Below are 25,471 nucleotides of genomic sequence, written 5' to 3' on the forward strand. Positions count from 1 at the left end.
GGAATAGCATGAAATCCATGCATCAGAACCCCTTTCCTTGTCTGATCATCATTCTAGTAAGCCTTTGCCAAAAACACGAACATTGTTTTACTTTGTTTAGGATACCTAATCATGAAAACACTGATATAATTACATCATTTCTGTAAAATGTTTAGCATGATATTTAACAAGTAAGCCAAATGACTGTATTTTGACTCTCCTACTATCATATGTACTAAGTTCTGCAAATGGTTATGTGATTTGTTGAGACAAATGCTGGTTTTTGTTTTGTTTTTTGCTTTGTTTGTTGGTTAGCGGCTGTTTATTAGTTAGGGCAACCACCTAAATGCATTCAAGGTTTTTAAAAGCTGCATAAAATCTTGCTTAATTTTTATTCACATAGTAAAAGAACTGAAATGCGGGATAAATGGATTATGCATTACTGTGACCCTGCTTGTAACCTTAGTCAACTCAACTAGAAAAAAACTAGTGAATTATTCACAGCTTTGTGTTTGAAAGTGTGGTACTTCTAGTGTCTAGTTTCTGAGGAGCAATGTGAATATTAAACTACAAGGTGTGTTCGATATATTCAGAAGTCATTGCTGTAGGAAATGATTGCTACCACAAGAGCCGGAAGGGTTTCGTGCAAGTTCTGGCAGAAGCAAACAAATATGGAAGGATGCATCTCCAATGGGAAGGAACATTTCTGGCAACTGGGAGGCAAGTTGGGTGGGAGGAGACATCCGCAAGTGACCATGAGGTCAGGGGAACCGATATTCAGGTAGAGAGGTAGGGGAAAGAACTGGCAGCTGGAAAGCAGGTCAAAGTTGGTTCTAACTCAGGGAGGTAGTTGGAAGGAGAGAGCAGATTAGAGCTCTTTGAGAGTGGAAGAGTTGCAGAAGAGGCAGATGGGGTGAAAAGGGGAGGAGAAAAACAGTGTGTGGGGGAGAAAGGGGGAATGCTGGGGGTGCATGAGAGAGAGGTAATAGGGTTCTAAAGAAGTAGAGAACAGAGCCAAGAATGAATATATTCATCCTGAATGTTTAAAGGGTCAATACGGATCTGGAGCCTGAAAAAATTTAGTTTGGAAAGAGATGCTGGATTTGGATCCCTTTTCTTCTTCATAGAAGTACTTTTTTATTAGTATTTTACTTTAAATGAGTTAAATTAAAGAAAAACTAATGCTAGGGGGTACACACACTTCCAGGTGCTGCCTTCAGTTCTGACATACTGGGCAACTCACATAGTTTTCAAAATTGTCTCCATTTAACATTAGTCAGTGCTACTGCTACCAGCTACTGCATTAACTGTCATCCTGCAACCACCAGAGGGTTATATATTTTAAGCATATCCTAGCATGTCTTGCCTTGTAATGAGTGATCTGCCCCTGCCAGGTAGACAATAATACACTCACTGCAAAATAGCTGCTCTGATGGTATAGCACAATTACACAGAATGACTAAGAGGGAGGTGGGGGGAGAGAAATAAAATGAAGATAAAATGAAAAAGAATACATTGAAATAAAAACTCAACTCACGAAAGCAGCACCTGGTAATTGTTTATAAACCTAAGGTTCCCTTGGGCTAGTTTCCCTATAAAATCATTAAAAATTACACACTCATTATGTTCAACATTCTATGTTTTTGTTTCTGTAAAAATCATTGCAACACCCCTATCAATTCCAGTCCTGAGCATCATTTTACAAACATTTAGCTCTATAGTTTAAACGGTGACAAGGCTGGAAGCATTTTTAAACATACATAATTTGTATCTAAAGTTGTATCTACTGCTGGTATTTCAACACTTGATTTCATAATCTTTGCTTATTAGAGCTGATCAACAATTTTCCATGTAAGTGGGTTTTTTGACAGAAAATTGGGCCTTTCAACTAAATAAAAACTTTTGCAAAAAGTATCTGCCTTCCATACAGTTGCCCCGACTTCCCATGGATCCCTGAGGATCCACCCACTTTAAAAAAAGATCTCATGGTTCATTCTGCTGAGGAAAAAAATCTCATCCTCCGAAAGGAACAATAGGGGAGAAAATCTCCAAGGGGATCCTCACTGAGATTCCCTCTCACAGCCCCATCTTTTGAGTTTTACCACATGTAGCATTGGTCCAGGCCTGTATTTGTTGCATACCAGTGTCATATCTTTCTCTGAGAAGAATTCCTCCATTTGTTTGACTTCAGTTACTAAGCTCGGTTTCCTTCTTCATATCAATGCTGATTAAATACAACTCAATTTTGTAGCAACATATTTTAGTAATATGATGCATGAGAATTAGGATCAGACCAAGCAATACAGAACTGCTAATTCCCATTGTTAGTAGTGAGAAAGAAAGGACTTCAGACAACTCATAACTCTTTTAACAGCAGCATATCATTGTACTGGCAACCATCTGAGGGGATAAAGTAATTAAAAGAACCATGAGACAAGGTTGCTGGGGGAAAAAAGTTGTATTGTCTCACATTAAAATCCCAATAAAAAAATTAAAGGAGAATAGGTACATTTGCCTTAAATCTATGTAAATTATGTTGTATACTATTTTATTTGATCTTAAGTGATAAAAATTAAAATGGCATTTAAGACTGAGAATGTAAATAACAAGCTTTTAATTATTGATATTATTAAATATATTTATTTGGGAAGCATTTAAATTATATGAAAACACAGAATTTTTATGCACTTTTGGGAAACCTAGAAATAATACATGTATACTACTTAATATGTTTTTCACCCATAACATTGTGTGGAACACACCACACTTAAAAAATTAGAGTCCATTTGATGTGTTATACATTCTCCACCTCTAAAATGTGGATAAGGATGCTTACCTTCTTTATGAAGCACTATATAAGAGTTAAGTGTTTATTAGGTACACTAATTCAGACTGTAAAATGAGATCAAATAAAAAGGATGGATTTATTTCAGATTATGTAAAAGGAACTCAGAATTTTATTATATAATCACATCACACTTTTAGCAAGTGTTTATTTACTCTGTTTTTTATTATTACATCCATAGTCCATTATAATTAAGGTTGCGAGTCTGTCACAGAGGGTACGGATTCCGTGAGTTTCCGGGACCTCTGTGACTTCTGCAGAGGGCAGGTGTCACTTTGCCCAGGTGGCCTTGGGGTCTCAGGAGGCCCCAGAGCCAGCCACACTGCCCCACCACGACAGTGGCAGTCCTGGGCTGCCCCCCCACCAGCAGCAGCTGCTGCAGTCCCGGGCGAGCAAGCCCACCACCCACACCCCCCTCTGCCAGCAGCAGCTGCCGCAGTCCCAGGCTTTCCCTCTCCCACCAAGCACCAGCAGGCAGCCCAGAGCGCCCCCCCACAGCATCAGCAGGCAGCCCAGAGACCCCCACTCCAGAACAGCAGCTGCGCCCCCGGAGCTCCCCAGAACACCAAAGATTTAGGCAGGAGTATTTATAGTACAAGTCATGGACAGGTCATGGGGCCGTGAATTTTTGTTTACTGCCAGTGACCTGTCTGTGACTTTTACTAAAAAAGCCCATGACTAAATCTTAGCTTTAATTATAATAAAATCTAAATTAACAATTATGGGACACTACTTTGTTACTTCTTATTAATACTGACAGCTTTTTATGTAGGAGGAAGAACGCATATAAAAAGGTTTTTGACCATTAATGGTGATTTTTAAACGGAAAAATGTTTCCAAGAGAATGCAGTTACAAAAGGATGCCCTTGTAAATGAAATGGTATGTCAAGGGATATTAATGGTAAAATAAAAGAGCATATCTTCAAGCTTGCCTATGACAAAATTAAAAATATACCCCTACTCACTGAAAGTTCAGTCAGTCTCTTTTCCTGTTTTGTTTTACATAGCCTATGCTATTTTATCCTTTCCCAAGTTTTCAGAATTTGAGCTTTACCCCTTCTACAAACAACAAGTTTTAAAAATTGACCCTAAATCTGCGCTCACTTATGCAGGATGCAATTTCATTGATTTGCACCTGGCACACTTAAAAATAAATAAATAAATAAATCATCAGTTAGAAGATACTGAGTGAAATCCTGGCCGCACTGAAGTCAACAGGAGTTTTGCCACTGACTTCAGTGGGGCCAGGATTTCACTCACAGGGTATTTCTACACTACAAATAAAAACCTGCAGCTGGCCCATGCTAGCTGACTCAGGCTCCCCGGGCTCGGCTGCAGGGCTATTTAATTGCAGCATAGACTTCAGCTCAAACTCTGGGACCCTCCCACCTCACAGGGTCCTAGATCCTGGCCTCCAGCCCAGAAATCTACACTGCAATTAAACAGCCCCACAATCCAAGACCTGAAAACCCAAATCAGCTGACACACGCCAGCCAGGGATGCAGTGTAGACATACCCACAGAGTACAGACATACTGAAGCATGCTAGTCCCTTTGGGCTTTTTGCAAAAATAAGTGAACAAAACTTTAAATAGACATACAGAAATGAAAATCTCATACTGACTTGATGTAGGATATAGCTCTGAGGCATACCATGTCTGTAATTGAAAAGGTAGTCAGACTAAATCTCAGGGGATAAATTGAATGTGACCAATTGCACAAAATAGCAAAAAATCAAATTAGCTCCACCACAGGAGGTTTGGTAACTTCAGAAAGGTCCTTGGTAAAAGCAGAGAGATTTTCCAAGATATTGGCATCTTAGGATGTCGACACTAACACCATAGTACAGACGGTTCCTACACTGACAGAAGGGTTTTTTTCATCTATGTAGTTAATCCATATAAGCAGGAGGCAGTAGCTAGGTCGACGGAAGAATTCTAAGGAAGGATCTCATTATTAAGTGTAGACCAGGCCTTATTCACCCCATCAATAGAAAACACACATTATATGTATAAAGAATCTACCACGGTTTTACTTGTAAAGGCTAGAACAAACTCATTCAGTAGAGAGGGCCAAATTCCATTTTCAATTATGGTTAGTAGGCTAGTTTATAAAACGTAGATTATATACTCCTTCCTCAATCCACAGCAAACATCCACCAATAACAACAGGAGGCTTGCACAAAAATCCAGAGTAGAATATGGCCTTTATAATTTGTGGCTATTATATATCATCATGTGTTCAGCACCTAATTTTGGCATTTGGTATCAGTATGCTCACCTGTAAGACTAACTACTTCTGTCCTTTTTTCTCTTCCTTCTCCATCTTCTTTCTTTTCTTTTTCCTTGTCTTATCACCCCCTCTGTTCTTCCCTGCAACAAATTCTCAACTCTATGGGCTCTATTTCCATCCCCTCATTCATTCAGCTTCATTACTAATTAAATAATCAGTGTTGACATTAACATGTCATTGGGCTTTAAAGTTGATACCTCAGTGAGATTAATAGGGGGCAAGGGAGTTCACACACCTGTCCTTGTGTCAGCCTGTCTGCAAATTCAGGATAAGACTATCAGTTTATGTTCACATTTGGAAGGTTCTCTGCAACGCTGAGAACTAGAATTTTTTTTTAAATGAAAGCTTAGATTCTGTACAAACTCAGTATGTCACACAGACCATATGAGAGAGATCTATAACTCTTTGGGCTAGATATTTAAAATCCATGAGCTACAGCAAGTATAAGACACTATTTCCTAAAGATTGAGAATATGAAGCCTATTGGAAAAGTATTTTAACAATTTTGAAAATCCTTCTCTATCAAAATTAAACCAAAACAAATTTAAGCTTTGTTACAGAAGTGAAATCTATAGACTTCTCATATGAATTAACAAATCCATTCTCAAAGAAACCTGGAATAAATTTAGCAGGGTCAGTATAATAGGGGTAATAAGATTCTCTTGTTGTCCCACCCTGTTAGCAGCATTTAAAACACCACAAGGAATTGCATGTAAATTACTGCTGACTCACAGAAGCAGGAGAGATTCATTAGACTCTACCATGAATGTAAGGGAGGTGAAAACAGCCCACTGGGAAAGGAAGGTAGGGTCTCAGACTGGCCCTAAAGGAAAGGAACCAAGCAGAGGTGGTCATTATGTAAATGTTATTTTCTAATGACCCTTTTGGAAACAATGATGCCCTTTACTTAAAGCCTTAGGAGGAGTGATATTTTGCCTCCTCCCCAAAATCATTGCACCTCCAAGCTTATTTGACTTATTTCATATAAAATTTGCAGGGGGGATTCAACTAATGCACAAGGCTCCTCTGCTACAGCATCGAATCCAAACGAGGTGTAATTGCCAACATGTACATGTCTTTCAGCTCACTATTCTCCAAAACATGTGGGGTTGGTTAATTCCTAATGCCTTAGGTAGGGTGACCAGGTGTCTAAGTTTTTGACCGGAACACCCAGTCGAAAAGGGACCCTCGCAGCTCCAGTCAGCACTGCCAACCGGGCCATTAAAAGTCTGGTCAGTGATGCAGCCCGACTAAGGCAGGCTAGTCCCTACCTGTTCTGACAGCAGGCTGTGCCCCGGAAGCGGCCAGCAGCTCTGGCTCCTAGGTGCATGAGTCACGGGGCTCCATTCACTGCCCCCACGCCGAGCACCAGCTCTGCACTCCCATTGGCTGGTTCACAGCCAGTGGGAGATGAAGAGGTGGTGCCTGCGGACGAGAGCAGCACACAGAGCTGCCTGCATGCCTCCGCCTAGGAGCCAGACCTGCTGTTGGCTGCTTCTGGGGCACAGCCTGGTCCATGGTGCCAGGACAGGCAGGAAGCCTGCCTTAGCCCCCTCTTGCCCCGTCCCCCCACTGCACCACTGACCAGGAGCAACTGGAGGTAAGCCCGCACCCGAACCCCCTGCCCCAACCTGAGCCCCCTCCTGTACCCCAAACCCCTCATCCCCGGCCCCACCCCAGAGCCTGCACCCCCATCCAGAAGCCCTCACCCCCCTCAACCTCCTGCCCCAGCCCAGAACCCCTCCCACATCCTCATCCCCTCAACCCCAACCCTATCACAGAGCCAGCCCTCACCCCCTGCCACATCCCAACCCCCTGCCTCAGCCCACAGCACTCTCCCACACACTGAATCCCTCAGCCTCACCCCCCCCAGCCTGGAGTCCCCTCCTGCACTCCAAACCCCTCATCCCTGGCCCCAGCACAAAGCCCGCACCCCCAGTCCAGAGTCTGTACCCCTTCCCAAGCCCCAGCCCTCTCCCACATTCCAAATCCCTTAGCCCCACCTCAGAGCCACCTCCTGTACCCCAAGCCCCTCATCCCCAGCCCCACCCCAGAGCTCGCACCCCCAGCCTGAGCCCTCACCCTCTCCAGCACCCCAACTCACTGCCATAGCCCAGAGCCCCCTCCTGCACCCCAACCTCCTGTCCCAGCCTAATAAAAGTGAGTGAGGGTGGGGGAGAGCTGAGCCACCAGGGGAGGGGGAATGTAGTGAGTGGGGGCAGGGGGCTTGGGGAAGTAACAGGGCTAGGATGTTCAGTTTTGCGTGATTAGAAGTTGGCAACCCTACCCTTAGGGTATGTCTAGACAGCGAAGAAAAACCTGTGGCTGGCCTATGCCAGCCAGCTCGGGCTCCCAGAGCTTGGGTTACAAGACTGTTTCACTGCTGTGTAAACTTCTGGGCTCGGGCTGAAGCCCAAGTTTGGGACCCTCCTACCTCACAGGGTCCTAGAGCCCAGGCTTCAGCCCAAGTCCAGAATTCTATGCAGCAATGAAAAAGTCCCGCAGCCAGAGCCCTGCAAGCCCAAATTGGCCTGGCACGGACCAGCTTCAGATGTCTAGTTGCTTTGTAGAAATGTCCTCAGTTTCTAAAACAGTGGTGAACGTGAGTTATATTACTTTATTATCCACACCTAACGGATCATTTTTCTAATGCAGAATAGGCCCATTAGGGCTACTCAAATCTGCAATTCACTTTCCTCAAACAAGTCCATCAGAGGCCAAATTTCTCAACTATTAGGGCATGTTGCAAAACTCCTGTATTTTCATAGACATTTAGAGAGGTAAGAGTTGTGATGATAGCAAATTTGTTGGGCAATTTGTTGGAGGAGGCTGATGTTTTGAGACATGTTTCTCCCCCCACCCACCTTTGATTGTGCATATTTTACATTTTTTTTAAAAAGTGCTTGGAGCAATATATTTAAACTTTTCATGTAACTATGAAGAACAAAGTAAAAAGTGTGTAACAGTTACATAGACGTGACTTCAGAATTCATTTTCTTAATAACATTTTCTCAAAACTATTCCAAGGCCACTATGGTTTAAATATTTGTTGGTTTTAACTACTTAGTACTTTTGTTACACAAAATATGTAGGACGTCTATTTTCTCTAATCGTAGAAAATATATTAAATGCATCCTTTAAAGTTATTGTCATTACTATTGCCTTATAAACTTACTTCTTTTGGTGTGAAGTACAACGAACATTGCAAAGTTGACTTCCCCTCTAACTCCACAGAATACAAATACGGCCTCTGAGGATAATAATCAACCACTGTCAAACAAAATACAGAGATAGTTATATGTTACAATAGCATATTCAAACCTTTGCAAAAGCTACCATACTACAAACTGATTCCCAATAGAGGGTAGACATAATTTCCTTTGTAATTAGGGCTGTCAATTAATCACAGTTAACTCACGCAATTAACTAAAAAAAATTAATCGCAATTAATCACACTTTTAATCACACTGTTAAACAATAATTGAAATTTATTAAAAATTTTGTATGTTCTTCTACATTTTCAAATATATTGATTTCAATTACAGCACAGAATACGAAATGTACAGTGTTCACTTTATATTATTATTTTTATTACAAATATTTGCACCATTAAAAGAATAAAGAAATAGCATGTGAACACCTGTTGTCACTTTCAGGTGACATTGTAAACAAGAAGCAGGCAAGATTGTCTCCTGCAAATGTAAACAAACTTGTTTATCTGAGTGAGTGGCTGAACAAGAAGTAGGATTGAGTGGACCTGTAGTCTCTGAAGTTTTACATTGTTTTATTTTTGAATGCAGTTATTTTTTGTACATAACGACATTTATAAGTTCAACTCTCAACATAAAGAGACTGCACTACAGTACTTGTACTAAGTGAATTGAAAAAACACTATTTCTTTTATTTTTACAGTGAAAATATTTATAATAAAAAATATAAAGTGTGCACTGCACACTTTGTATTCTGTGTTGTAATTGAAATCAATATATTTGAAAATGTGAAACATCCTAAAATATTTATATAAATGTTATTTTATTATTTAATCGCACAATTAATTTTTTTAATCGCTTAGCAGCCCTAATTGCACAATTAATTTTTTAATCGCACATTAATCACAATTAATTTTTTTAATCGCACAACAGCCTTATTTGTGATGTGTTATGGCTGAATTCACTATTTTTTACTTTTAAAATACAGTCTAATCCTGAGAAGTGCAGATCACCAATAGCTTCCATTAAAGTCAATGGAATTTGGGGTTGCCAGTACCTCTGAGGATCAAGCCTTTCATCATTGTTTTTTCTTTTTAAAATAAATGCTTCCAACAAAAATACTTAAGTAAAAATAATGAAAACTAATACCACAGAAGACGACTATTTAGCGTAATTCTGTGTTGCTGAAGATACCACCACATAGCTCTACCTTAGCTCAAAGGGTTTCCTGTCTACCCTCTAAAGCAGTGGTACTGGAGTCAATGCATGACCTACCACATGCACATGCCAGCTGTTTATGCCTGAATCTCTAGAACTTCCACCATTTAGTTCCTGGATTACATAAGCAGGAAGAGCTCCCCAAAAAGCCTATTAAAATTTATATTTAGAAAAGAAAAGAAAAGAAAAGAAAAGAAAAGAAAAGAAAAGAAAAGAAAAGAAAAGAAAAGAAAAAATAAATATCCCACTGCTGTTACGTTATTGGGCTATTACGGCTCATTGGTGTTTCTAAACTCTTTTTTCATTGTCATAACATTAATCACTTGTTTTTTTTCCCAGAAGGATTTTGAGGCCGGGACCACATTAAAAAGTTATGTCAACCCAGCTATGTCACTCAACCCTGGAGCAATGTAGTTAAGCCAATCTAACCCCCAGTGTAGACAGCACTAGGTCGACAGAAGAATTCAGTCAATCTAACTACCACCTTTCCAGGAGGTAGACTAATTACAGCAATGTGAGAACCCCTACCATTGCTGTAGCAAATGTCTAGACTGAGGGTATTTCTACACGGCAACATAAGCCTGTGTGTGAGACCAGGCTCAAGCCTAACCCCCTTTGCATCTACACTGCAATTGCAATAACCCAGGGCTTGGACCCTGGGTCCCAGGATGCTGCAAGGCTGGAGAGTCCAAGCTCGATTCAAGATGGGATCCAGAGTCCGAGACCTATTGCTTTGCAGATTAGATGCAGCTCCGCTTGATGCAGGTCCTCAGAGTCATCCAGAAGTATCCCACAATTTCATGGGACAACTTCCTTAGTCCTCTGTAATCCCAACAATCTGCAATCCACTCTACTGAAAATGGAAGACACACCCCTTTGCAAATGGCAGCCCTGCAAATCTGTGGATATCTGCATTCGCGGACCATTGTTGTAGATCATGGATAGGATGCAGATACAAATTTTGTGTTCATGCAGGCCTATAAATATAGGGTCTCAAAGTCAGGGAAGCAGCTATCTGCAGCTCACAGCCTATAAGGCTGCTTCCCCACCTTTGAGATCCTACATTCCCTCTCCCCCTCTATATACAGAGAAAGGGCAGGGGAATGGGGAGGTGAAATATCAAGACAAGCAGCAAAATCCCCTTGCTGACTTACTTTGCAGAAACAGCTGTCTCCCGCTCCAACAGACCTGATACAGCAATGAACTCAGGAGAGGTTTCCTAAATTGCTTGGCTGCTTAAAACACGATGATAGGAACATGGGGAATTTTGCTCCCTGTCCTGATCTATCACCTCCCCTTACTCTGTATACGGAGGGAGAGGAAATGTTGGATCTTGAAAGTGGAGAAGCAGCCTCCTAAGTTATGAACTGTAGACAGCTTCTTCCATCTTCTTTGGAAGTAGGATCTCAAAGGCGGGGAAGTCCAAACCTCTCACTATGCCATGGTCACTGTACCTCAACAGAGCACTGCAACTCAGAACATACAACCTAGAAACCCATTTAAATTTAGCAACCACACCACAACTTCTGCCGAAGGGAAATGAAATCCACTGGAGAGGGATCTCCATAGTACAGGAAAGATTCAGGGCCAAATTTAGCCCTCACACTTGTGTGTCTTGCCCTATGTATTTGTGAAGGCACAATTTGGGCAAGAACCGATCCTTGGCTGTTAGGTTAACAGGATAGGCTCCTTTAATGATGCTTACTGGGTGCAACAGCAGAATTAGAAGTATTGAGAGCCACGAGTTTATATGACTGCATAAGGCAGCCTTGTACCATATATTACTACCTTACTCACATGGTATCATGCATTTTATGCAATTCATCTTGCATGCTGCACTCTGTACCATGCACCCTATGGCTTGTACCATGAAATTTGCACCCGATCTACCATGCACCCCATTTATTCAGATTCAGCTAATACCAGTGAAAAATTCATTTTTTTAATTGCACTGTCAGTTCATCAGCACAAATTGAAATTGTCACTGCATCACCCCTCTGCACTTCCTTGCCAACTGCCACCAGAAAAGCTTCCAAACTTTGTATTTGAAAAGCCAATGGTCAATGGAGAAGGAAATTAAATGCTGGTGCATACAGTTTGAAGGGAAATGAGAAAGGCAAATTACCAGTTTGGAATGCATTCAGATTTCTTATTGATGAAAAGGGAGATACTGTGGCTGAGTATGTTGCATGTGTGACATGCAAAAAAGTCTGTACTTTTATTAGCCATAAAACTGGTACTTCAAACTTACTTAAACATAAATGTAGACCAGAATCAGAATCCAGTTTGCTGAAGATATTCACTAAGAAATGTGTTACTATCACACAAGACACGAAGACAAATGAGACTCAGGAACTATTGAAGTTTGTAGCAACAAACATAAGACCCTTTGAGGTAGTCAGTGGCCAGGGATTCCTCACATATTCTCAATGTTTGATTAACACAGGTGCCAAATATGGTCAAATGGATGCACGTGCGCGAATATTACATTCCACAACATTAGCCTGGCATGCTGCACTTGTGGCAGAAGAAAAAAGAAAAATCTCCATGGTGCTGAAAAACGTTCTTGGCACAGTGGGTGGAGGGGTTACTCTCTATCTGTGGACAGATGATTACAGAAAGGTTGTCTATTGGGGAATAACTGTTGAGTACATAGAGCCACAACAGTTCGGAATGATGGAGCAGGTGCTTTGTGTGACCCAGCATGACAGTGGGAAATCAAAAACTGCAGAGAACTTTCTTTTGGCTGTTATTCAGGCACTCAGAATATTTGATATAAACAGCATTACCAACCAGATGATTTTCATTATGGACCGGGGATGGAAAGTGATTGCATCCCTCAAGTCCTATGTGCAAATAAGCTGCTCAGCGCATATTATAAATACCACACTTGATCATACTACCAACCTGGGAAACCAGGAAGAGGAAGCAGTAACCTAACTGATCCACGCATGCCGAAATCTCATTACTTCAGGAGATCTGGACTTCAAAAACAGACTGAAAAAGTCTCTGAAAAGAGATGTAGAAACATGACGGAACAGCAAACTACTCATGTTTAAGACAACTGAGGAGCAGTGGGACAGAATATATGAAATTCTGACAGAAAAGGAGGATACTCAACTCACTGATACAATGCTCAAAGTCTAGTGGTCAATGCTAATAGAGTTCCTGCAGCACTTCAAGGAAGCATCAGATGCACAAGAGCAGTCACAGCCCACTCTCCTCTTGGTGTCCATTTGGTACAAACGGCTGAAAAAGCATCTCTATCCTTCTACCACTGATGTAAATAGTCTAAGTCAATTCAAATCCCAAGCTTCACAATGTCTCATCGAAAACGTTGAAGTCAAGCCTATGCACATAGTATCAGTTTTCCTGCACCCACAAATGAAGGGGATGAAAGTTTTCAGTGAAGAGGAGAGACAGGAATTTTATCAAGAGACCAAGAAGCTTGTCTTATTGCAGGAGAAAAATATTCCTGCAGTGAATCTTATGCTGCTTTCATCAGTTACACAGACTCCATCACCAAAGCATGACAATGGACACATACAGAGTTTGAGGATTCAAATAGCGATTGTGGAAGTGACAATGATGAAACTGAGAAAGAATGAAGATGTGTTGTCTCCACCACTTCAGCAGTTGTACAAGCAACTTTCCCCTTCTCAGTCGAGTTGCATGATTTGTGCATTCCATCCCTGCATCTAGTGTGTGACAGGTCACCCTCAGGGTGCCACCTGGAACTGAGGTACAGCCGAGCCCTCTGTCTCATCAATCTGGGTTCCCTCTTGCACTGTGACAAGCTGCAAAGCCCTCCAAGCTTGCACCAACATCCACATGCAGGGACCACACCCAGCTGTGTTCATGAATGCTCTGGCCAGCCACTCATGAACCCATAATAGAAAGGCTAAAGCCAAAATACCCCCAGCTCCTCAACCTAGGACCCCTGAACTGTCCTGCACTGGTCAAAAACTTGACCAGAATGAAATTTATTATCCAGTCTGCCACTTCTACAAAGGAAACTGGACATGCACTAACACTTGTTCCTGGGCCAAGATTTTTCCCTTTGCACTTCAAACACCACACAGTGTTTTAGGTAAAATACAAAATAGACTAACTACAGAAAAATGGATTTTAAGTAGTAAGTGACAGCAAACAAACAGATCAAAGCAGATTACCATAAGAAATAAAACAAAACCACAATCTAAGCCTAATGTAGTCGTCAGGATTTGAATCATGCAGTATCTCACCCAGTTAAACAGTACAAGCAGGTTGGCATATACAGGTAGGCTTCCTTCTTTTCTGCCTGGGACCAGAACTTCCCCTGCCCCCAGTTCAGTCTTTTTTTCTCCAGTACTTTTAGGTGTGTTGCTGGGGGGAGAGTGAGATCCAGTCTTGTCGTCACTTCTCCTTTTATATCGTCTTCAGGCTTGATGGAAAGCTCTTTTGCTGTGACCTGGGTCAAACAGTTCCCGTTGTGCAATGCTATCTCTGGGAGGTTTCTATTGTACACAGTTCCTAGGGTAATCCTTGTGCTTGTGTGCATTTCCTCAATAAGCCATCAACATTGTTTGGTCTTTTTACTGTTGTACCTGAAAGGCTGCTTGTGGGTGTCCTCAACCTCACAACATGTTTCAGTGGCACATAAATAGCCAAACTTCATAACTTCATTTAGAATGACAGCACATATAATCCAACAGGGTATTAACGTTTAACAGAACAAGACATGTAGAATGATAACTCACAAGGCATATTATCATAATTCTATGACAGTGATGAATATGGGGTGTTGCTTTCAGGCACAGAGGGTCACACAGTGCACCCTCAAAGAGAGCCTTCTGAGTCTCTGATCATGCAATTAATGAAAATTGTAATTCACTTAAGCCAGAAACTGTGGATGATTTAATGTTTTTACATGGTAACATTTTGAAGAAAATCAGCTGTCCCAAGGAAGACTTCTAAGACGAAATCCAGCAATTCAGGGTCGGTAGATAGCCCTGCAGTGCTTAATTTGTATTGAACAAGGTGTCAGGGTTCAGCCCTGGCAAGCCCGGTACAAATTAAGTATTGGCTGGGCAGCCAGAGAGCACCTTCACTGCTCTCCTATGCCCCTCAAGCCTGCACTCCCCCCCTCGTCCCTAACCCTTGGACCCACCTTCTATGCCCATTTGGGGAAACTGACCTGAAATCATGGAGCACCTGCTGTCATTGCTCCTCTCCCCCAACACATACACTTACGGTGGCGCAGAGGGTGACCTGCCAAGCCGTGCCAGGGATCAGCCCAAGCAAAAATTAAGCACTGTAGCCCTGCGATAGTATTCCCCTTGCATGCTTCCACAGGGAGAACAGACCCTTTGTCCCTTGCATTATCTGGACTATTGAGAGTATCATCAGCTTTAGTTATCTCTTTATCTGCAAGTCACACTGGGTGATGCAGATAATCCCATATCCTAGTTTTGGGGGGCTCTGTGATCAGTTAAAAAACTCAAGCATCCTGCCAGAGGAAATAGTGCTCATGGCTTTCTTTTCTCTCTGGTAAAATATTGCATTCCATGCAGCAAAGAGTTTTATTGATTGAGACTTCAGTGGGGCTTTAAATCAATGGAATATTGCAGATCACAGCAAGAAGTGTTGAGCAGGAAGCCTGGAGACTAACAGTTACAGGACAAGCAGGAAAAGGCTCCTTCCTCAGCCTGACATCCTAGCTGCTGGGAGAAGACTGCAAACCCTGAGTGATAAAGGCAGGAATCTGGATGGAAACACACTGCTAATTTCCTCAACACATGAGCCGCTACGGGGGACACCTACCTTAAGTCAAAGTGCTGGTGGCTGGTGCAAAAACTGGGATTTCTGAGCTCTAAGTGTGGTGACTTTATAAATCACAAGCTAAACAGGCAGCAGACTTTTTTTATTTTATAGTTCGGTTTGTGATTTTGAGCATTATTGGCTTGAGACATTTATTATATTATTTTTAATATAAAAGGCAATTCGTTCCGATGCCTGTTGTAATAATAAGATTGATGTTTAAAACAACAACAGTGTGCACTTTTATTAAACAATATAACTTTCTTATATAGTACACATGCACAAACATACACACACACACTCCTCCTGAAAGGCACTGTGAGATAGCTTGTTGCTGCAGGCGTGGTGAGGATACAGATAAAAGTAAGTGCGGATTGTGGGTCAGATACAAGTTGATTCTTCTGGATGTGGATCCACATTTTTGTATCCAGGCAGGGCTCTACAGCTCAGGTCATCATCAGTGATTCCCTCTAATTTTTCCTCACATGTGCGGAATGAATTTTGTTATGTGCACCAATATGGAGGTGACAGTGGGGCCAGGATGAGGGGCTCAGGGCTGGGGCAGAGGATTGCGGTGCAGGTTCTGGGCTGGGGCCGGGGAGAAGGGTCTCACGGCTGGGGCAGAGGATGTCGGGCAGGTGGTGAGGGCACTGAGGTGGGGCCAGGGATGAGGGGGTCTGGGGTGCAGGAGGGTGCTCTGGGGCTACAGCAGGGAGAGAGGACTCTTTCTGTCCCTGCAGCAGCACCTGGGCTGGGGGCATGGGGTGGAGAGGTGCCTCTCCCCGCTGCAGCAGCTCGGGGCTGAGGCCACGGGATAGGCAGTGCTCCACCAGCCGTGGCAGGTCCAGGCCGGGGCTGGGTTGGGGCTACGTTGGGGTTGCCCCTCCCCCAGCTACCACAGCAGGTCCAGCCAGGGCTGTGTTCAGGCCGCCCCTCCCTCGGCTGCCACCGCCAGGAGAGTTCCCTGAGTGCCTGCACAATTCTAAATAGGCTGCTGCTTGGCCACACAGCTGATAGGGAACTTAGGTCCCCATTAACCCATTCTCCTCTGATCACCGATATGCAAGCACACTATCCGAGAGCCTCTTGGCTTTGCAATGGGATTGGTGAGCTGTTCAAACTTCCTGCAACATGCAGTAAAGTTTTCCCACAGTGCACCACAGTCCTAGAGCTAGAGTGGCCACAATTTGGGGGGACATTAAGGACTCTGGAATATTGTTACTTTGACTTGGGTCTGTGCACAAAGCCCTAGGTTTGAGCAGAGGAAAGGGGGGGAAGAAAAAGTCTTAACATAGGATTTAAATTCAATGTAGACATCCAAGACCGGGGTTTTCTAACATGGGCCAGATGACTCAAACCCTACTAACCCAGGCTTACCCTGCAGTGTAGACACACCCTGAAACACTACAGTGGCTCAGCTGTAATGCTACAGCTGTGCCACTGCAGCATTTCTAGTGAAAACATAGCCCTACTTACCTCACCACAGCAACCACCCAGTAGAAATCCTATTTAACATTTCCGCAACGCACAAATGTAAAACAAACAAAATACAAATGATTGAAATATTTGAAAACCAAAACTTAAGTGAGCATTCATTTGGGGGGAGGAAATTCTTTTCTTGTATTCACAGAAAAGTCTTTTAAAGGAAAAAATATCTTGTGCAAACGTTTCGTGCTCATGCTAAATGTCTTTCTTTGGAGAAAATGAAGGGAAACCAATCAAACAGATTTTGGCTCTCCTGTAATAATCATTTTTTAAAGAATAATCCTGCTATCTAGACAAACAACACACAATAAAGAGGGAAGGACAAAAGATAGATAGGAAAGAAACTGTCATCTTTCTGTTACTTCATTCACATTCTGTGGGGTAAGATACATAAACAGGTTGGTCACAAACAGTTTGCATTAGTCTCTGGATCCTGGTGCACTTTTCCCCCATCTGAGGAAACATCATCTGGGATCTGACTTGCATGCTGTGGTCTCCTCCCACTGGTTCTCCTTCATGCTGGAATAAGCTTGCTTACTCTCCCTTAGCCTGCCATGCTCTTTATAGCAATAATACAATGGAGTTAAATCAAGCACCCAAAAAGGGCAAAGTTTTGAAGATAGAAATAGGAGAATGAACAGAAAGTAGAGCAGAGTTAAATTACACCCTACGAAAGGGGTAGAAGGAATGCTAAACCTGGCATTATAGGAGACCCAGTAGTTCTCACAGCAATGACATGACATCTTTGATGTTCTTAGAAAGGGTCTTTCTGCTTTCCCAATGCTCCATTTGTGGCCTGGATGCACAGAAAAGTCACCACAAAGGTCAAAAGTCATGATTGCATTGTTGGTGACAAGATGTCCTGAAAAGCCCTGTGCTTCTCCCACAACATATCCAGAAGGTGAAAAGATGTCCTGAAAAGCCCTGTGCTTCTCCCCCAACATATCCAGAAGGGACAGACAATTAATCAATGTTTTCCCAAAGGTCCAACTCAAGACAGTTGCAGGACTACTAACACTGGCAACCCCTTCCTTTTCAAGAAACTGCTAATCTATTGGTATGCCAACTTTTAACCTGAGATATTATATTACCACCTTCATAAAAAACCTACAAGATTCAATTTACATGTTTTTCTTTAGCTCCATTCTGTGCATTCTTCCAACAATAGTTTTATGAAAACTATCTGTTTTGGGTTAAGATGACCCTTTTAAAATCTTAAATAGCACAGTTTTCAACATAACTTTTCAAAGAGAACTCATGAGAGTATGCCACTCAAGAACAGAACTGCAACTCTGAGCCTGTGAAGGGTGGGTGACTGAGTGAGACTGCACTGTGATGAAATCTTCCAGAAGCAGAATTCAGGTAATTTCTCCCTTCTTTCATAGGTACCATCTGCCAGGATTCTCGCTCTGGGACAGTGAGTTACCTCTAGACAGTGTTATGAGCTGGGTTAAACCTTGCTAATGGTTGAGTTAAAACTTCACTGAAAATTATGCGTCAGTGTGCCCTTCCTTTAAGAGAGTTGTAAGAGACAGCTAAGGGGACCACATCTAAAATAAGGCATGGAGTCTGCCCAGAAACTAGCAATGTGTGGGTGGAGGGTATTGTTCTGGGCATTGTTCTGATCAGGTGAGTGGAAAAAGCCTAGCTGGGGAAGAGAGGCAGACAAGACACAGACACAGATTGGTGACAGAACAAAAGCCAATCATCAACCTATAAGCACTGTGTGACCCTAGATGAGCTTAGAGGAAGATTCTTCTGGGTCTGATGCCAGCTAAAGAGGCTTGGAGCTGTAAACAAAGATGCTATCCACTGTTTTTTGATTCATCCTGCATTCAGAGAAGCAGGTCTTTGTACATTCCTTAGAAATCAACAAGAACCCATCAAAGAAAATACCAGACTTTGTCAATTTCTAGTCCCAGCTGGAATATCCCCAGGACCCGAAACTTGACTAGCACTCAGAGGCAACAATATGTCTCAAAAGACAATGAGCCATGACAGTATACAACAGAGAACATAACAACAACAGGTCAGAAACTGACAAGTAACTTGAATATTCCCTCCTAAACCCACCTACATAGTAGAGATAAGATACCACCTTAAGTTTTTGGAAGCACACTGAAAGACACATCATCAAAAGCTAGAACTTTCAAAATCTGGCAAACTTAAATAAAAGGCATCCAAAAGAGAAAATAAAAAATCTAGAAGACAAATGAGTATGGACTCCCTTGCTTCAGAAATAGATTTTCCAGAACTGAAACAACAAAGCAGGATTTCTCCCTACAAGCCAAACTCAAACATTAATGCTTTGTAAATGTCCATGTGAACAGCCACCCTGTGGCTGTCTCGAGCGGAAATTCCCCTGCCGTTAACAACAGAAGTTCCTCAGCCCTAACTAGCACAAGCAAAGACAATACACAACTGCAGACTTGCCAGCCATCTCATAGCCGAAACAGGTACAACAGACATCCACTAAAAGTAAAACAGAGTCTTTTGCATGACACTACTACTGTAGGAATTAGTATTAAAAAACAGTTGTGTGATATTTCTAAGGTCTTTAATTTAAGCCAAGTAGAAACTCGAACAGTTAATTATTCATTTTGTGAGGAAAAACCTCAACTGGATAGGTATAACGTTGAAAAGTTAGCACGATGCTGGAAATCCACCTTCACATTAAGAGGGAATCAAGAACAGGACTACAACATAACCTTATTTTATGCTTGTTAAAAAAATAACTTGGCTTATAACTTAGATTTTTGGCACTTCTCTAGCATTATCTCAAATGCATTTGTATCATTTCTGTGGAACAGAGTCTTGTTTTATATATAAAGAATCGTCCAGGCAAGGTAAAACTAATGTCATTTCACAGGAATAGTATAATATCTTAATTTATATTAAAGGCTAAGAAATAGCAACTACTTTACACTATGCCTTTAAACATTCTATACAACAGTGAATCACTAAGATTTTTATATGAGAAGAACTGCAGGTTGGATTTCTTTTACTGATATCATATTTTTCTATTAATTACAATTCTGAAATAACAAAATAAAGTACCTGATTGGTCTCTGAAGTTCAGTGTAAAGTCTTTATATTTGGATAAATCAAACTCAACCCTTGCACGTGCTACTCCTTTGTTTTGAAGCAAAAAGGGAATTCCTTGGGTGAAACCAGCATAAACACCATGGAAGTTAAAGGATTCCTGTTAAGTTTAAGAAAAAACAAACAATGTAAGAGCGTTATAAGGTCATATATATATCTGGAGAGTACTTTAAAAATACTGCAGTTCAGAGATCCATAAGTTATCCTATATTAACTGGAAGTCTCAAAAAGAAAAGGAGTACTTGTGGAACCTTAGAGACTAACAAATTTATTAGAGCATAAGCTTTCGTGAGCTACAGCTCACTTCATCGGATGCATTTGGTGGAAAAAACAGAGGAGACATTTATATACACACACACAGAGAACATGAAACAATGGGTTTATCATACACACTGTAAGGAGAGTGATCACTTAAGATAAGCCATCACCAGCAGCGGGGGGGGGGGGAAAGGAGGAAAACCTTTCATGGTGACAAGCAAGGTAGGCTAATTCCAGCAGTTAACAAGAATATCAGAGGAACAGTGGGGGTGGGGTGGGGGGGAGAAATACCATGGGGAAATAGTTTTACTTTGTGTAATGACTCATCCATTCCCAGTCTCTATTCAAGCCTAAGTTAATTGTATCCAGTTTGCAAATTAATTCCAATTCAGCAGTCTCTCGTTGGAGTCTGTTTTTGAAGCTTTTTTGTTGAAGGATAGCCACTCTTAGGTCTGTGATCGAGTGACCAGAGAGATTGAAGTGTTTTCCGACTGGTTTTTGAATGTTATAATTCTTGACGTCTGATTTGTGTCCATTCATTCTTTTACGTAGAGACTGTCCCATTTGGTCAATGTACATGGCAGAGGGGCATTGCTGGCACATGATGGCATATATCACATTGGTAGATGCGCAGGTGAACGAGCCTCTGATAGTGTGGCTGATGTGATTAGGCCCTATGATGGTATCCCCTGAATAGATATGTGGACAGAGTTGGCAACGGGCTTTTCTGCAAGGATAGGTTCCTGGGTTAGTGGTTCTGTTGTGTGGTGTGTGGTTGCTGGTGAGTATTTGCTTCAGATTTGGGGCTGTCTGTAAGCAAGGACTGGTCTGTCTCCCAAGATCTGAGAGAGCGATGGCTCGTCCTTCAGGATAGGTTGTAGATCCTTGATGATGCGTTGGAGAGGTTTTAGTTGGGGGCTGAAGGTGATGGCTAGTGGCGTTCTGTTGTTTTCTTTGTTGGGCCTGTCCTGTAGTAGGTGACTTCTGGGTACTCTTCTGGCTCTGTCAATCTGTTTCTTCACTTCAGCAGGTGGGTATTGTAGTTGTAGGAATGCATGATAGAGATCTTGTAGGTGTTGGTCTCTGTCTGAGGGGTTGGAGCAAATGCAGTTATATCGTAGCGCTTGGCTGTAGACAATGGATCGAGTGGTATGATCTGGATGAAAGCTAGAGGCATGTAGGTAGGAATAGCGGTCAGTAGGTTTCCGATATAGGGTGGTGTTTATGTGACCATCGCTTATTAGCACCGTAGTGTCCAGGAAGTGGATCTCTTGTGTGGACTGGTCCAGGCTGAGGTTGATGGTGGGATGGAAATTGTTGAAATCATGGTGGAATTCCTCAAGAGCTTCTTTTCCATGGGTCCAGATGATGAAGATGTCATCAATGTAGCGCAAGTAGAGTAGGGGCATTAGGGGATAAGAGCTGAGGAAGCGTTGTTCTAAGTCAGCCATAAAAATGTTGGTATACTATGGGGCCAGGCAGGTACCCATCGCAGTGCCGCTGATTTGAAGGTATACACTGTCACCAAATGTGAAATAGTTATGCGTCAGGACAAAGTCACAAAGTTCAGCCACTAGGTTAGCCGTGACAGTATCGGGAATACTGTTCCTGACGGCTTGTAGTCCATCTTTGTGTGGAATGTTGGTGTAGAGGGCTTCTACATCCATAGTGGCTAGGATGGTGTTTTTAGGAAGATCACCAATGGACTGTAGTTTCCTCAGGAAGTCAGTGGTGTCTCGAAGATAGCTGGGAGTGTTGGTAACGAAGGGCCTGAGGAGGGAGTCTACATAGCCAGACAATCCTACTGTCAGGGTGCCAATGCCTGAGATGATGGGGCGTCCAGGATTTCCAGGTTTATGGATTTTGGGTAGCAGATAGAATACCCCAGGTCGCGGATCTAGGGGTGTGTCTGTGCAGATTTGCCACAAGGGGCCACAACAATGGTTCCCGTAACCCACCCAGAAATATTGTTAATCTATCCAACTATACTCTCAGCCCAGCAGAAGAATCTGTCCTATCTCGGGGCCTCTCCTTTTGCCCCTCCACCCCCACGAACATGATACAGTTCTGTGGTGACCTAGAATCCTATTTTCGACGTCTCAGACTCAAGGAATATTTCCAACACACCTCTGACCAACATATTAACCCACAGAGACCTTCCTGCCAACACTACAAAAAGAAGGATTCTGGGTGGACTCCTCCTGAAGGTCGAAACAGCAGCCTGGATTTCTACATAGACTGCTTCCGCCGACGTGCACGAGCTGAAATTGTGGAAAAGCAGCATCGCTTACCCCATAATCTCAGCCATGCAGAACACAGTGCCAACCACAGCCTCAGAAACAACTCTGACATCATAATCAAAAAGGCTGACAAAGGAGGTGCGGTCGTCATCATGAATAGATCGGAGTATGAACAAGAGGCTACTAGGCAGCTCTCCAACACCACTTTCTACAAGCCATTACCCTCTGATCCCACTGAGAGATACCAAAAGAAACTACAACATTTGCTCAAGAAACTCCCTGAAAAAGCACAAGAACAAATCCGCACAGACACACCCCTTGAACCCCGACCTGGGGTATTCTATCTACTACCCAAGATCCATAAACCTGGAAATCCTGGACGCCCCATCATCTCAGGCATTGGCACCCTGACAGCAGGATTGTCTGGCTATGTAGACTCCCTCCTCAGGCCCTTCGTTACCAGCACTCCCAGCTATCTTCGAGACACCACTGACTTCCTCAGGAAACTACAGTCCATTGGTGATCTTCCTAAAAACACCGTCCTAGCCACTATGGATGTAGAAGCCCTCTACACCAACATTCCACACAAAGATGGACTACAAGCCGTCAGGAACAGTATCCCCGATACTGTCATGGCTAACCTGGTGGCTGAACTTTGTGACTTTGTCCTCACCCATAACTATTTCACATTTGGTGACAATGTATACCTTCAAATCAGCGGCACTGCAATGGGTACCCGCATGGCCCCACAGTATGCCAACATTTTTATGGCTGACTTAGAACAACGCTTCCTCAGCTCTCGTCCCCTAATGCCCCTACTCTACTTGCGCTACATTGATGACATCTTCATCATCTGGACCCATGGAAAAGAAGCTCTTGAGAAATTCCACCATGATTTCAACAATTTCCATCCCACCATCAACCTCAGCCTGGACCAGTCCACACAAGAGATCCACTTCCTGGACACTACGGTGCTAATAAGCGATGGTCACATAAACACCACCTATATCGGAAACCTACTGACCGCTATTCCTACCTACATGCCTCTAGCTTTCATCCAGATCATACCACTCGATCCATTGTCTACAGCCAAGCGCTACGATATAACTGCATTTGCTCCAACCCCTCAGACAGAGACAAACACCTACAAGATCTCTATCATGCATTCCTACAACTACAATACCCACCTGCTGAAGTGAAGAAACAGATTGACAGAGCCAGAAGAGTACCCAGAAGTCACCTACTACAGGACAGGCCCAACAAAGAAAATAACAGAACACCACTAGCCATCACCTTCAGCCCCCAACTAAAACCTCTCCAACGCATCATCAAGGATCTACAACCTAGCCTGAAGGACGACCCATCACTCTCACAGATCTTGGGAGACAGGCCAGTCCTTGCTTACAGACAGCCCCCCAATCTGAAGCAAATACTCACCAGCAACCACACACCACACAACAGAACCACTAACCCAGGAACCTATCCTTGCAACAAAGCCCGTTGCCAACTCTGTCCACATATCTATTCAGGGGATACCATCATAGGGCCTAATCACATCAGCCACACTATCAGAGGCTCGTTCACCTGCGCATCTACCAATGTGATATATGCCATCATGTGCCAGCAATGCCCCTCTGCCATGTACATTGGCCAAACGGGACAGTCTCTACGTAAAAGAATGAATGGACACAAATCAGACGTCAAGAATTATAACATTCAAAAACCAGTCGGAGAACACTTCAATCTCTCTGGTCACTCGATCACAGACCTAAGAGTGGCTATCCTTCAACAAAAAAGCTTCAAAAACAGACTCCAACGAGAGACTGCTGAATTGGAATTAATTTGCAAACTGGATACAATTAATTTAGGCTTGAATAGAGACTGGGAATGGATGAGTCATTACACAAAGTAAAACTATTTCCCCATGGTATTTCTCCCCCCCCCACCCCACCCCCCACTGTTCCTCTGATATTCTTGTTAACTGTTGGAATTAGCCTACCTTGCTTGTCACCATGAAAGGTTTTCCTCCTTTCCTCCCCCCCCCCCCCCCCCGCTGCTGGTGATGGCTTATCTTAAGTGATCACTCTCCTTACAGTGTGTATGATAAACCCATTGTTTCATGTTCTCTGTGTGTGTGTATATAAATGTCTCCTCTGTTTTTTCCACAAAATGCATCCGATGAAGTGAGCTGTAGCTCACGAAAGCTTATGCTCTAATAAATTTGTTAGTCTCTAAGGTGCCACAAGTACTCCTTTTCTTTTTGCGAATACAGACTAACATGGCTACTACTCTGAAACCTGGAAGTCTCAGTTCATCAACTGCCTATCCAGCTCCTTTTCTGGCTCTAGGTCTTTTGTGGGTGCTAAAGACCACATTTTAGGAACCACTACTATAATCCCTTTGATTGTACCACTAGCGAAGTTTTTCAAATTGAGTATCATTTTTCAATTAATTAATTTCCTTCTATTTCTCCTCTTTTCCTTCCTTCATCATTGTAACCTTTACAAACTTTGTGTTCAGACAGTTAAATCCCTCAACTGCCACAGGTATTTAATTTTTAATCTCTCTTCACATTCTCCTCAGTCCCTGAAAAAATGTGAATAACTAAGGAAGGAAAATTCTGACACCTGACTACAAAAGTAATAATCAAATAAAACTAAATACTACAAATCTTACCTAGAATTACCTAATAATTAGTGTTAATAAAAGATACCTTATACTTACTACACTAATGCCTATTTCAGGGGCCTCTACAAATCCACCAATCCTAAATTCCAATACTTTTCCATGGCGGACTGCTACCTAGTTGAAAGAAAAGTAAAATTGTGAACATTGTAATTACTACATTACTTTGCCATCACAACTGTTCCATTATATTACGTACTGTATAGTAAATGACAATTTAAAAAAAAAAGACAGCTTTAAATAATAGACGACAGAAAGACACACCCATGGAATTCTACTGCATAGGTTCCCAGGAAAAGAACTTCCCACATTCTAAAGTTATTTTGATATGAAAATATTATAATGAAGTCTAAAAGTGCT

The 25,471-nt window shown here is 42.4% G+C and overlaps 1 protein-coding gene across 2 annotated transcripts in view; it reads right to left on the bottom strand.

Annotated features, from left to right (window-relative positions):
* Positions 1 to 25,471, bottom strand: part of CFAP47 (cilia and flagella associated protein 47) — a 638,800-nt gene that overhangs the window by 537,051 nt on the left and 76,278 nt on the right. The window contains exons 19-21 of one of the 2 annotated variants that reach the window (XM_043505538.1): positions 25,151 to 25,228; positions 19,884 to 20,028; positions 8,291 to 8,385 (exon numbers count right to left, since the gene is read on the bottom strand). In XM_043505538.1, coding sequence (XP_043361473.1) covers positions 8,291 to 8,385; positions 19,884 to 20,028; positions 25,151 to 25,228 — 318 coding nt within the window. Of the gene's footprint in view, positions 1 to 8,290; positions 8,386 to 17,072; positions 17,623 to 19,883; positions 20,029 to 25,150; positions 25,229 to 25,471 lie in introns of those variants that run through there. The other variant, XM_043505542.1, reaches the window with a different exon arrangement.

The sequence above is a fragment of the Dermochelys coriacea genome, chromosome 1, assembly GCF_009764565.3.
Source record: "Dermochelys coriacea isolate rDerCor1 chromosome 1, rDerCor1.pri.v4, whole genome shotgun sequence".
Taxonomy (NCBI): domain Eukaryota; kingdom Metazoa; phylum Chordata; order Testudines; family Dermochelyidae; genus Dermochelys; species Dermochelys coriacea.